This window comes from Bos grunniens, chromosome 13 (assembly GCF_055505025.1).
Source record: "Bos grunniens cultivar Pamir isolate PY7600 chromosome 13, Bosgru_T2T1.0, whole genome shotgun sequence".
Taxonomy (NCBI): domain Eukaryota; kingdom Metazoa; phylum Chordata; class Mammalia; order Artiodactyla; family Bovidae; genus Bos; species Bos grunniens.
This window is the reverse complement of record NC_141177.1, coordinates 31,517,349-31,530,837: the sequence shown is the minus strand read 5'-3', so window position 1 is coordinate 31,530,837 and position 13,489 is coordinate 31,517,349. Positions and strand designations below refer to the sequence as shown.

Genomic DNA, 13,489 nt, shown 5'->3' with positions numbered 1-13,489 from the left:
GAACTGTTTCCTTCAGGACAAGGGCTCCCAAACCTGGGTCTTTATCCTGACCTCATCTTCAGCTCGGCTTCCTTAGCTCCGCCTTGCCTGCCAGCTCTGAACTACCTGACTGCGATTTTAAACTTTGCATAGCCTTAATCTAGCCCCGTCTTTTCACCCATGTCCCAGACTTGGGAATTCAGTATTTAAACTCCTTTATTACAACATCCCTCCAGTCCCTTAAATCCATCTTTCCTTCTCAGCCAATTATTTTCATCCCCAACACAGCAAAGAGTAGAAAGTGCCCCAGCAGACCCACCTTGCGATAGGTCTTGACCTACTACTGACACTCTTACTGGGCAATTCAGCCGTCTCTCTCCTTCATGGGGCAGATTCAGGGCCAGCTCTACTCCTGGTGAGGCAGCTCCTGTCAGGAGTATCATCGAAAGTCTGGAGAGCTGGCAATGCCTGGATTTTGTTTACTGTTAAAGACATCTGATCATCTCGATTATCAGCTTTTTTTTTTTTTTTTACACGCCAGAATTTGTCCTTGGGGAACATATTTTATCTTTTAAAAAAACCCTTTGCTCAATGACTACCATAGTGGGAATATTGCACAGGCCAAAAGGCATTACTATGTCTTAATGCAGGTCCTAGAATTTCCCATTCTACCATGTGATTCTACCATATGATCCCTTTCTACTGGGTGATTTGCCAATCTCTTTGGAGTTGACACGAGAAATAGTGGGTTAGATCAGGAAGTGGTGCCCTTGGTCTATGTCAAGTGTCTTCCTCATGAAGTCATGGTGAATCTTCAGGCATGTGAAGATGGTTCACAAAAGAGGTTCACCTCAGCAAAGCTGACCTCCTGATAGGCTAGGAGGAGCTTTCCAGGGACTGAGTATAGGCACCTCGTGTACCACAGATAAGAACCACGTGGTATGATCAGCACAAAGACAGTCAGAGCCCTGGAGGCTGAGAGAACCACCTAGGTTGATTGAGGGCTCCTCAACAAGATGTGGGAGACCACAAAGGTTATTAAGCAGGAGTATTGGAAGTGAGTATTCACTCTTAGAGTGAGCTGGACCTCACTCTAAATCTGATGGCCTTGGGGAATTCCCTGGTGGCCTAATGGTTAGGACTCTGCTTTCATTGTTGAGGATTTGGGAACTAAGATCCTGCAAACCAATCAAGCAGTCAATCATCCTGAAGGTCTTTGGGCCCAAGAACTTGGTGAGGAGGGAGAAGATATGTGAATACAAAAAATTGTATGAGGAAGTTTGTGTATGTGTGATCTTTAATCAGGATCCTTGGTCGCAAGTGACAGAAATCCTCTTAGGCAACAAGACAGAACAGAGACATATTGATTGCTTTACCTAACTGATGATCCAACATATAAAGAAATAGGTTCTTTGTTGTTCTGAACAGAAATGAAAGGGATTGCATTATTCGTTCATTAAATAGACTGTTAGAATTAAAATGTGAATTTTTATTTCTTTAGCTAGGATTATGATGGAATAATCTCTTTGGAACTGCACTTCCTTCATTGTGGAGGAAACTAAAGTGAAAAAAGGCAATTCTTGCCTTCAAAGGAGATTGTCAGATCCTATTAATTCTACCTCTGAAATAGTTCCTTTTATTTTTTTAGTATTTGAATGGTTGCCTGCATGCTTTTTTTTTTAACATATATTTTTATTTGGCTGCACCAGGTCTTAGTTTCAGTTGTGGGAGATGGGATCTTTAGTTGCAGGAAGTGGGCACTAGTTCCCTGACCAGGGATTGAACCCTGGCCCCTTGCATTGGAAGTGCCCAGTCTTACCCACTGAGGAAATCCCTCTGGTATTGTTTACTGTTTTGAAAATAGACAGTGGTTCAATCCCTAGTCTGGGAACTGAGAATCCCACGAGCTGTGAGCCAAACCAGAAAAAAAAAAAAATCCTAAAACAGAAAGTATACATATATATATATATATATACACACACACACACACACACACACACACACACACAACTGAGTCAATGTGCTGTGCAGCAGATTGATTAAGAAAAAAAACTAGGGCCTCCATTTAGTTAGGCCAGGGCGGGGCCGAGAGGTGGGCGGAGTCTAGATAGGAAATAGGAGGGGCCAGATGGGCGTTGGGCGGAGCCTGGGAGAGCCCGGGTGTCTGGGTGAACGCGCAGGTTCCACCTGGAAGTCAACATCATGGTGTCCCCCGTGGTGTACTTGGTGGTGGCGGCTCTGCTTGTCGGGCTTATTCTGTTCCTGACTCGCGGCCGGGGCCGGGCGGCAGCAGGTAGGAGATGCCGCCGCGCCAGGGCCGGTGGGGCCACGCGTCCTCTTATCTCCTCAGTCTGTGTAGGCCGTGGAGCCGCGGCTCACGCGCATGCGCGGACTTGCCAGGCGCAGCTGACCAGATCTCCGCGCCTTCCACCTCCCGCAGGCAGCACGCCTGAGCATGCGCGCAAGGCGGCGACCAGCAGCTCGCTGCAGTGCAGATGCCAGCTCGCGGACCGAGTGGCAGGGTCCCTACACCTTTTTCCTGGCCCCCAAAGAGAGCGTGCCCTCATCTCCTCGCCCCTGGCCCTCCCTGAGGGCCAGGCCCTGGCAGACACTACCATCCTTCTGCGTCCGTTGAGCGATCCACAGGGGTTTCCCATCCCTGCCAGGCCGGCTCCAGAGCCGCTGATGAGAAGGGGGCCACTAAGTGTTTTCTACCTACCTGTGAACAGAAAAGAGTATGAGGTGGCTCCAGCAAGCTCTCTCCTTACCCCTCAAGAACACCCATGTGTGCATGCACCCTCCTCCCTGTTTTGCATCCCTCCCGGAAGGCCGTGTCAGCTGCCAGGGCACGTAACAGATACACCTGTCATCCTCCACCCTGGCCCCCTCTCCATCATTTCTTTATCGGCATATGAGTTTGGGTATATGTCCCTCCCCTTCCTTGGGCCCACAAGCTATTCGCAGCATCTTTCAGGGGCAGGGGACAGAGAAGCTGAGGTAAGGCAAATAGCCAACAAGTCTTCCTGGGAGGAGAGACTTCACCTTCAGGTCCGCTCTCTAATTGGAGTTCCGGATAAAACCGTGGCAGGTGGTGTTAGGCAAAAGATTAATACAGTCCTGCTGTGGGCATTCATTCAGATGAGGCCTGGAGAGGTCAAGGTGGGCTTCTGGAAGAGGTAGAACAGCTCCATTTTGCAGGGTGGTAGTCTCCTGACAGGTCAGCTGGAAAGATGGGGCCTTAAGAGGAAAGAAGGGTATCAACAGAGGTGGGAGGAAAGGAGTGCTCTTGCTGCACTGGACCAAGGTCAGGGTTTGGGTTATGAAAGACTCCACAGTCAGGCTGAGAAATTAGGACTTTGTTGTGGGCAGCAGGAGCTTGGAGGAAATTGAGCAGAGGAGAGTGAGGCTTCCAGGATGCTGTTCCCCCTGCCAAGAGGTGAGTTGGGCTGCCAGAGAGAATCATGGTGCTTCTCTTCCCTACAGCTGCCCAAGAGTCTTTGCACAATGAAGAGGTACCCGCAGCAGCAGGCCGAGTGGCTCGGCCTCAGCCCTTAGAGCCCGAGGAGCAGAGAGCTGCAGGCAGGCCCCGGCGCCGGAGAGACCTGGGCAGCCGCTTGCAGGCCCAGCGTCGAGCCCAGAGAGTGGCCTGGGCCGATGAGAATGAGGAGGAGGCCATCATCCAAGGTGAGAGGGGCCCAGCCTGGTGGAGAAGGGGCCTGGGTTAGAGGGTGAGGTGACCCCAAAGCTGGGCAAAAGAATGCAGTGTGAAGCCGTAGTGTGGGAGGAATGTCTGGGAATCATTGGATGTGGTTAGGAGACACTTTGTTGTTGTTTAGTCGCTAAGTCATGTCTGACTCTTTTGTGAGTCCATGGAGTCCTCTGTCCTGGGATTTCCCAGGCAAGAATACTGGAGTGGGTTTCCATTTCCTCCTCCAGGGGATCTTGCCGACCCAGAGATCAAACCCACGTCTCTGCATTGGCAGGTGGATTCTTTACCACTGAGCTACCAGGGAAGCCCCTAGGGGAGACTTAGGACCCATCCTTTGTTCCCTGGGGACTGGCAGCTCTGGACCCTGATCCCTATTCCATTGGGCCAACCCCTTCTTCCTTCATTTAGGCTCTCAGTGTCCAAACAGAAGGGCAGGAGTCTTTAGAGTGACCTAGAGAATTCTTCAGTCCACTCCTTCTATCCCAGCACTCTTCCTTGTGGGGGTACACTCATTCTCTGAGGGCTTCACCCAAGGACTCAAGTGCCCTCTTTATGGCTATGTAGTGTCTAATGTCGGAGAAGGCAATGGCACCCCACTCCAGTACTCCTGCCTGGAAAATCCCATGGATGGAGGAGCCTGGTAGGCTGCAGTCCATGGGGTCGCTAGGAGTCGGATACGACTGAGCGACTTCACTTTATTTTTTCACTTTCATGCATTGGAGAAGGAAATGGCAACCCACTCCCGTGTTCTTGCCTGGAGAATCCCAGGGACGGTGGAGCCCAGTGGGCTGCCGTCTATGGGATCACACAGAGTCAGACACGACTGAAGCAACTAAGCAGCAGCAGCAGCAGCGTCTAATGTTATCATCTATTTTCTTGCCCCATGGTTCACTCACCCCTCTCCCAAACCTAACACACACATCCCAGACAAATTTCTGCATGGCAGAGGCTTTAAGAGGAGAGCTGGGCTAGTGGTATTTGCAAGTGAGTGGAAGGAAATCCCCCTCAAGGAGAGCAACAAGAGAGAAGGTGAATATCATCCGTCTTCTGTGGCCAGGACCTGACGTGTTTTTCTCTGACCATACTCAGCCCAAGAGGAAGAAGACATAGAGAAGCCAGTGGAAACTCACTTGTCAGGGAAAATTGGAGCCAAGAAACTACGGAAGCTGGAGGAGAAACAAGCACGAAAAGCCCAACGTGAGGCAAGCAGGAGGGATGGGGTGCAGCTCTGAGAGGTGGGAAAGGGCCCTGCCTTCCATGTCTCCTATGTAGTAGACCGTCCCCTCATGTTGGGTGGGTGTTTGATGCTTGCCTAACTCCATCTCCTGTAACCATGGTCTTTGGCCTGACCTGGCCTGTTTGGGAGGTGGGCAGGCTCTGGCTGGAGGTGGAGATGTCCCAACTATGAAAGCCTTTCTCCAGGCAGAGGAGGCTGAGCGTGAGGAACGGAAACGCCTTGAGTCACAGCGTGAAGCAGAGTGGAAGAAGGAGGAGGAACGGCTTCGCCTGGAGGAGGAACAGAAGGTGAGCCAGGCCCCAGAAGCTGACTTCTGTCTGCTGCCCAGGCAGCCTTACTTCGTGTGTGTATGTGTGTGCATGCGTGTGCATGCTCGCGCACGCTCAGTGGTGTCCAAGTCTTTGTAACCCCATGGTCTGTAGGCCATCAGGCTCCTCTGTCCTTGGAATTCTCCAGGAAAGACTGCTGGAGCAGGTTGCCATTTCCTACTCCAAGGAATCGTCCGATCCAGGGATCAAACCCACGTCTCTTGCATTTCTTGCATTAGCAGGTGAATTCTTTAGCGCTAGCGCCACCTGGGAAGCCCTCTTGCTTCCCATGCCGCTTCCCTGCACCTGCAGCCTAGAAGAGGGGCTGTGAGCCAGGTGCAGGCCCTGATTTATTTGCTTTCTGTGTTCTGGGCACAGCTTCTATAAAGCTGCTGCTGAAAAATGAGCCTGAAACCGAAATTTTGTGCATGTAATTTATTGAACACACCTGAAGCATTTGAAGAACGCTGAGACAGAGTGGCTAGAGCAGGGTAAGGAAGAAGGAAAGGGATCAGAGAGGTGAGGTGGGGCGGGGGGACTCTGAATCCTGAGGCCCTTTGGGCCACTAAAGAACATTGTAAGAGATGGTGGATCATATCTATAGCAGGTTCTGTTCAGGGCCTGGCATAGAGAAGATGCTTGGAGAATGGAGAGCACTGCAGTAAGTGTGGTGAATCAGCCTTTGTTTGCCAGGTGCTTCCTTCCTTTTGAGAATCAGGTGCCCAGGAAGGGCACCACCATAAAGTTGTGGGGTGTATAGAGTAAGAGCCTGGGCTGCCCAGCTGGGAAGACCCCATAGCCTGGTACCTTTGGCCTCTGACTGGCCTTGTTATTCAGGGACACTGGATGTCCAGAAAGCCTGGTTCTGGATGCTGTGACAAATGCGCTGGAACACAGCAGAAGATTTCAGTCACTAAGTCGTGTCCAACTCTTTGCGATCCTGTGGAGTGCAGCATGCCAGGCTCCTCTGTCCTCCACTGTCTCCACAGTTTGCTCAAATTCATGTCCACTAAGTCAGTGATGCCATCTAACCATCTCATCCTCTGCCGCCACCTTCTCCTTTTGTCTTCCATCTTTCCCAGCCTCAGAGTTCACTTTTCTCTGATTATAATTGTAACATTTAATTATAACATTGATTATAATAATGCACCTAAAGTATTCTGGGGCTCTTCTCCCCTACACCCCATTTCCCTTACTATTAACATCGTACCTTACACCTTACTGTGGTATATTTCTTACAACTAATAATTTATTATTAAGTGAATTTGACACATTATTGGGATTTCATTAGTTTTGCCCAAATATCCTTTTTCTTTTCCAGGGTCCCATCCAGGATGCCACGTTACACTTAGTTGTCATGTCTCCTTAGGTTCCTCTGAGTTGTGATAGTTTCTCAGACTTTCCTTGCTTTTGATGACCTTGACAGTTTTGAGAACTGTTGGGAAAGTGTTTTATAAAATGTTCCTCTATTTGCATTCGGCTTATGTTACTGTCAAGGTTAGAATGGGGGTTATGGATTTCTGGGAGGAAGACCAGAGGTGGAGTGCCATCCTCAACACAACATATCAAGGTTTCATGTTATCGACTTGGCTTATCACTTGTATGTTAACCTTGATCACCTGGCCAAGATTATGTTTGCCAGATTTCTCCATTTCCCATGGTTTCTTGGAAACAAGCTACTGCACAGCCCACACTTAAGAAGTAGGGAGTTATGCTCCATCTACTTAAGAGGAGAGTATTTACATGAAGTATTTGAAATTCATTTGTACAGATTTATCTTTTCTTTATTTATTCGATTGTTTATTTGTATCTACTTGGACTTATGAATATCTATTTTGCACTTTGTATCATAATCCAAGTGCTATCTTTGTTTTTTAGCCATGCCACATGGCTTGTGGAATCTTAGTTGCTCAACCAGGGACTGAACCCAGGCCTTCAGCAGTGAACATGCAGAGTCCTAACCACCTGACTACCAGTGCAGTCCCATCCAATGCTATCTTATTTACTTTTTTGCTTAGATTGTTCTAGCTTTGGCTACTGGGAGTGCTTTTAGTTGGCCCCTGTTTACCTTTGACATACCCTTACTGTTTTTCTTCTTTGAGTACTTTCTTACTTTTGACACTGAAAAATGCTCCAGGCTCATCCTGTATATTCCATGTCACAGCTTTATCTTCATGTTTAAGATAGATCTTTCTGAGAATTCTGGAAAATGGGTTGGTTTGGGGCAAGACTGTTGCATTAGGTGTTGGTGGATGGATCAAGCAGTTTTCCAGAAGTTAAAGAAAGAAGTGGTAGCTGGAGCCTCATTTCTGACCAGGGCAGCTGGCCAGATAGCTGTGAGATTCGCTAAGCCAAGGATTCAGGAGGAGTCCAGATGTGTGGGGGGTAGATCACAGGGTCTTTCTGGGACATCATCAATTTGAGGTGTCTGTGAGACGGCCCAGTGGGTGTGCCACGTGGGCAGTCGTGTGTTTGGGAAGAGAGATTTGTGGAGGGATACAACAGCAGCAGTCACTGGCACTCGGATACCCTTACCATTAACATCATACCTTACTGTGGTATATTTTTTATAGCTGGTAATAATACGTTATTATTTAGTGAATTTAACACATTGTTGGGATTTCATTCGTTTTTCATTAGGGCATAATTGATGCTGTGGGCATAGTGAGGTGGCCTAGAGAGTAGAGGAGAGAGAAGGGACTGGGCTGAGTGATGGAGGAGGTGGGAAGAATGACCCGAAGAACAGGAGGAGATCCAGGAGAGGTAGGGTCTGAAAGCCGAGGGATGGAAGAGGGGATGGTAGGCTCTCCCCAAGGCCACTGAGAGGACTGGGGTATGAGGCCTGATGGTTGTCCCTTGGGTTTGGTGGGTAGAGGACATGGGTGAGGCCATAGCAGGACTTATTTTGGTGGAGCTGAGTGTGCAGAAGCCAGATTGGAGTGGGCTAGAGGGATAGTTGACTGATGGGAAATGGAACCTGGGTTTTGTTCAAAAAGCTTGGACATGACAGGGCGGGATGTGGGAGGGGGTGGCTGGAGGATGTTATAAGACATTCATGGCAGGATTTTCAGGGAGAGGGATGCTGAGCAGCGTCTGGGAAGTGATAGAACTGATTGAGAAGAGGGATCGTGCAGTTTAGCTTAGGGGCCAGAGGGATCAAGGTCTTGAAGGAGCTCTGTCCCTGAGCTCTGTCTCTGGCCTCTGGGAGCAGCAAAGACTAAAACAGAGTAGGATGGCCACTCTATCTGACTCTTGCCTCCTCTGTGTCCACAGGAAGAGGAGGAGAGGAAGGCCCAGGAGGAGCAGGCCCAGCGGGAGCATGAAGAGTATCTGAAACTGAAGGAGACCTTCGTGGTGGAGGAGGAGGGTGTGGGCGAGACCATGACTGAGGAGCAGGTGGGTCCACCAGCCCTAGAAAATGTTCCCTGAGCCCAGAAAGGCAGCACAGCCCCATCTCAGACACCCTGTGGCTCCTCACCTGCTTCCCTGGCCTTCCAGTGAGAGGCGGGTGGGCATCAGGATCAGCAGGCTCTAGTGGCCGAGACCTTGTCTTTGGGAGAGGTGGTGCCTCGATCCCCTCCCCACAGGAGGCTGTGCTGCTCACCCAGGTGGTTGGACAGGCACTCGGCTGGGTAGGTGGGTAGGCATAGAGCCTTGTGGCCCTGGCCAGGGGACTCTCATCTTGATTTCTCTGCTTCTCTAGTCCCATAGCTTCCTGGCCGAATTCATCAACTACATTAAGGTAAGAAATGCAGAGCAGAACCTGGTGTCAGCTGCTTGCTTCTTGTATGTGTGTTGGGTTCATCTTCAGGGCCTGGAGGGGGTAGGCCCAAGCGGGGTCTGCACACATGTCACTCAAGCTTGTGCAGGAGTGGGCAGGTGGGCCTGCTAGGGTCCTGGCCAGGAAAGCCCCTTCTCCTCTGACCCCAAAGGTGGGGAAGGACCTGATCTGTGTGGGAGGTCTGATAGCTTCCTCATGCTTAGGGTTTGACAGTTTCCCTGCTCTTCAGACCCCACGCTTAGTGAGTCATTGTGTTTTCAAGTTTCTTCACACGTGTTTTCTACCAGTTCTGTCATACTGAGGAGAAGCCACATCCCCTGCCACGTGTTCCTGACCAGGAACTTGGGTCTTCCTCGGGATACTGGAGGATGTTTCCTTTGGAATCTAGGGCAGGGTAGCAGGTGTGCCCCCTTCCGTCTGCAGCTGCAGCGCGGGCCTCCTGAATACTGCTCCGGTTGCATAAGCATGTCCTGCTCTGCTTTGCTGCTAAGCAACTTCTCTCCCACAAAGGATGCGATGAGGGGAGAGGTTTTCAAGTGCAGCTTAGGGTGCAGAGGCGGCTGAGGGAAGGAGTACAGAGGGAGCGGAGGCGGTGGTGGGGGTGGTACTAGGGGTGCCAAGGAGCCAGGGCTTGCATAATCCCCCCCACCTCTCCCAGAAGAGAGCAGGGTTTATACACCTCCTAGCTGCAAGGGGCTAGGCTCACAGCCTAGGGGCTGGGGGTTCCTGAGAGGGAGAAGGCTCCCTCAGACTGACCATTCCTTTCTCATAGAGTCCATTTTCCACCCTGGCACACCTGATTGAGGGCTGCAACCCTGGGCAGGATATGTCACACTCTCCTCTATTTGGAGCTCACTGTCCCCACCCACTCAGTGGGCAGCAACACAGCCCTGAGTCTCTCCTCCAGGAAGCCCTCCTGCATCAGCTTCAGTCTCCGCCCCCACAAGGCAGAGACCTGAGAACCCCCAGGGAAGTTCCTATCCTTGCTCTCAGCAGCTCTCCGGAGGGGCCATTTTCTGGTGTTTTCCAAGCTCTTTTGGAGTTTAGTAGAAGTTTCTCCAGCTTATGCTAGCTGATTGTCCCAGAGCTCCTGTTGTAGGGAAAAGGAGAACTTCCAAAACTCAGCCTACCCACCTTCCTCTTGGCTTAAGGGGATGGGCCCTTTCATCCTAGGGTTTCAGAACTAGAGGGACATTTCTGTGCGTAGCAGTTACATGAAGCTCGGCCGTAATTTGATATTGTTGGTTCACTCTCCCTTCTGGTTGGGTTGGGTTGGTTGACTTGATTAGTTTTTCCAGACATACTTTCAGTGCCAACAACCCCTCAGACCAGGTTTTCAGGGACCACCTGGGGTGACTCCATAATCACACTCTGAGCTGTTGCTGGGAGCCCGGCACCCACTCCCTGCTTTGTAGGTAGAGGCCAGCTGGCCAGGTCACCTCGTACTTGCCCACGCCCTGGCCCAACTGCCATTCACTTGCCTCCCTGCTTACATATTCAGTCTGGCATTTCGAACAGTCTCACGCCATCTGCAGCTGGGGAGGTGTCACCGTGTCAGTCCTCCCCCAGCTCATTTGCTGTGGAAGATTCACGGAAATGCAGACGATCGCCTTCTCACAAGTCATGTGCTCTTTGTTTTGAGGGAGACGGGGCAGATGCAGGTAGAGCCCACCAGTGGACCCTCAGCTGCACCCCCTGGGAACTAAAGTTTCTTCTGAGGGTGTGAAGGAAGCTTGTGGGCACATGGCTGTGTGTGAAAAGTGCTGGCTGGTGTTACTGACAGTTATCTTGAGGGCTCATACAGTGTGAAGAGGATGGTGACAGGAAGTATGGGCATGTCAGCATTGTCGTGATCTTTGGGCTAGGGAGCAGTGAGCAAAGGTGAGGCAAGACTGAGCTGCCTAGGTCCTGGCTTACTGGGGCTGTTTATCTGCTCTGTTCTCCCCATTCTCACCTTCTCCTTGGCGGGGCTGTGGGCCATGTCCTGTTCAACATTGCTTCTCCCACACCTTCTCAGTGCCTGGTCCTGGCAAGTTCTCAGCGAACACAAGTCCCAGAAAAGGTTTTTTAAAATAGCTTTTGGTGATTGTCATTCCTCCCCTTCATCTCTGTGGCGTTTCCCCTTCCAGCCTGTCCAATGTATTAGAAAGACACCTCTGGTTGCAGAGGAGAAGCCGTCAGCTGTGCTTGGTTCTGCAGGTGTGTTGCTGTCTCAGGGTGGTCCTCAGTCCAAGGGCCTGGCGGGCAGATCGCTGCCCACAAGCAGGGGAACAGGAGAGTTTATGAACGTGTATGTCCTCTGTATGGGTGATTGGGAGAGTGTTTGAGTAGTGTGTGAGGGGAACAAGGCTCTCCCGTAGGATCTGCACAGTGTGTGTCTAGCCACGCAGAGCAGATCAGATCAGAACACCAACTTCAGAGGGTGCCAGTATGGAAAAGGATTTGCCCAAGCTCAGCCTTGCACCTTCTCCTCCCTTTGTAGCAGTCCAAGGTCGTGCTCTTGGAAGACCTGGCTTCCCAGGTGGGCCTACGTACTCAGGTAAGCCCTGCAGGGTGGCCTGTATGTGGAGTGCAGCCATGGAATGTGTGTGGCTGTCAGAATGGGCCTGCCCTAAAGATGGAGAGTCTCAATGCCCCTTCCCCCCTACCCCCAACCAAGAGTGAGTATACTGTAGGAATCTCTCGTCACCCCAGGCATCCTGCCTTTATAACTAGTTGGAAAACAGTCAGGAAGAAAAAAAAGAAAAAGGTCTGAACCCCATCACTCCAGCAGCCCAAATCCAATTACCTAGACAGCTGTCCTACAACAGGCCATACCAGCCTCCTCAGCCAAATGTCACCACTTCTCTTTTGGTTGGAAGGGAGTCTCTCTCGGGGTGGGGGTGGGGGGGTCCTGCCAGACTCCAGGACCAGAGCCCCTTCCCTCTAGGACCCTCCAAAGGAGACACGTGGAGTCACATTTCAGGGTGGCCATGAGAAGGAGAGGAGAGGTTTGGTTGTGGTGGGAGGAAGGTTGTAGGTGCTCCTTCTGGGGGCAGCAGTGCCTGTCCCTACTCTAAGAACTGTTCTCCTCACAGGACACCATAAACCGCATCCAGGACCTGCTGGCTGAGGGGACTCTTACAGGTGAGAGGAGGACAGTGTCACTGCGGGCCCTGGCCTTGGGGAGCATCTAGCCGTGTGGGGCTGCAAGGCTAGGATGAGCACCCTGGGTAGGGGAGCAGGGTACAAGGAGGGGCCCTGAGAAGGGGGATGCAGTTCAACGAGGAGGATGCCAAGGCCTGGTGATGGCTTTGGGTGACAGGACAGGCAAGGAAGCCTGATGTGACTCACCAAAGTTGGATACAGCTGGGAAAGGCCAAGCAGGCAGGCAGGAGGAGTGGGTGGGTCGCTGGGCATGTGGGGAGGGCTCAGCACCACGACCTGCATGTCCCCACAGGTGTGATTGACGACCGGGGCAAGTTCATCTACATAACCCCGGAGGAACTGGCTGCGGTGGCTAACTTCATCCGGCAGCGGGGCCGGGTATCCATCACTGAGCTTGCCCAGGCCAGCAACTCCCTCATCGCCTGGGGCCGGGAGACCCCTGCTCAGGCCCCAGCCTGACCTAGGACTTCCCTCTTGGACTGAGAGCTGGCATGGCCTACCTGGCCATACATCTTTGTTCCTTTTCACCATCTTGGGGCAGATGGAGTGTGGCCAGGCAGTTACAGATTAAAGGCTCAATCAGTACTCGTGAGCTTGGTGTGGTTTGGTGTGGCAGAAGGCCTGGCCTGGGGTGCCAGATGAGCTGGTGAAAATCTCATTTTGGAATTTATCTTGGGGATTGGGGTGGGGTCCTTTGGAAACAGATGCAAGTTCCATTGTTATGAATGCATGCATTCAAAAAACACTGATCATTTACTCTGTTCCTTTGTGGCCTGCATGCCCAGTCCCCAAAGCCTGGATGAGGTCTTACTCCCACCCCTCCCACCTTACCAGAGCCATAGAGGGAATCCTCTTGGGACAACATCTCCCCGAATTGAGGAAGGAGTTCTCACCATGAGAGCTCTTATGAAGAAGAGTTAATGAGAGGTGCCACAGATAAAGAGTCCTAGAAAACATCAGCCTTAAGTGGGAGGGAAGGGAGGTCAGGGAGGAGAAAGGCTGAGCCAGCTGCTTGTGGGACAGGGAGAAAGAAGGGGAAGACCTGCTTGAGCTGGATGGAATTGTGCGGTGGAGGGACCTTGCTTCATATAGGACTTCACATGAATTCAGTTCTACATCCTTGACAAAAGTTTAAATGGTGTGGGCGATTCCACCCACTGGGGGATGTAAGGACCATATGTTCAGGAGTAGGTGTGAGATGGGAGATGTGTGTCTCCCATAGGGTCAGTCAGTGGTTCCTGTGGGCTGTTCAAGGCATGAGCTTCCTGCTGTGCTGGGGGTGAGGCATGTGTTTAAATGTGTATTTTTTATGCAACATGGCCCCTAAA

The 13,489-nt window shown here is 51.3% G+C and overlaps 1 protein-coding gene across 2 annotated transcripts; it reads left to right on the top strand.

Annotated features, from left to right (window-relative positions):
* Positions 1-2,105: 2,105 nt before the first annotated feature.
* Positions 2,106-12,746, top strand: DDRGK1 (DDRGK domain containing 1). Of its 2 annotated transcripts, none has more exons than XM_086333284.1 (9): positions 2,106-2,272; positions 3,463-3,663; positions 4,778-4,890; positions 5,111-5,212; positions 8,507-8,629; positions 8,937-8,975; positions 11,497-11,553; positions 12,092-12,140; positions 12,454-12,746. In XM_086333284.1, exons 1-9 carry the CDS (start codon positions 2,182-2,184, stop codon positions 12,618-12,620), a joined length of 942 nt encoding a protein of 313 aa, XP_086189410.1. In that variant the 5' UTR covers positions 2,106-2,181; the 3' UTR covers positions 12,621-12,746. The 2 variants fall into 2 exon arrangements, with proteins under 2 accessions (XP_086189410.1, XP_086189409.1); XM_086333283.1 differs by lacking the exon at positions 2,106-2,272 and adding an exon at positions 2,352-2,825.
* Positions 12,747-13,489: the final 743 nt, after the last annotated feature.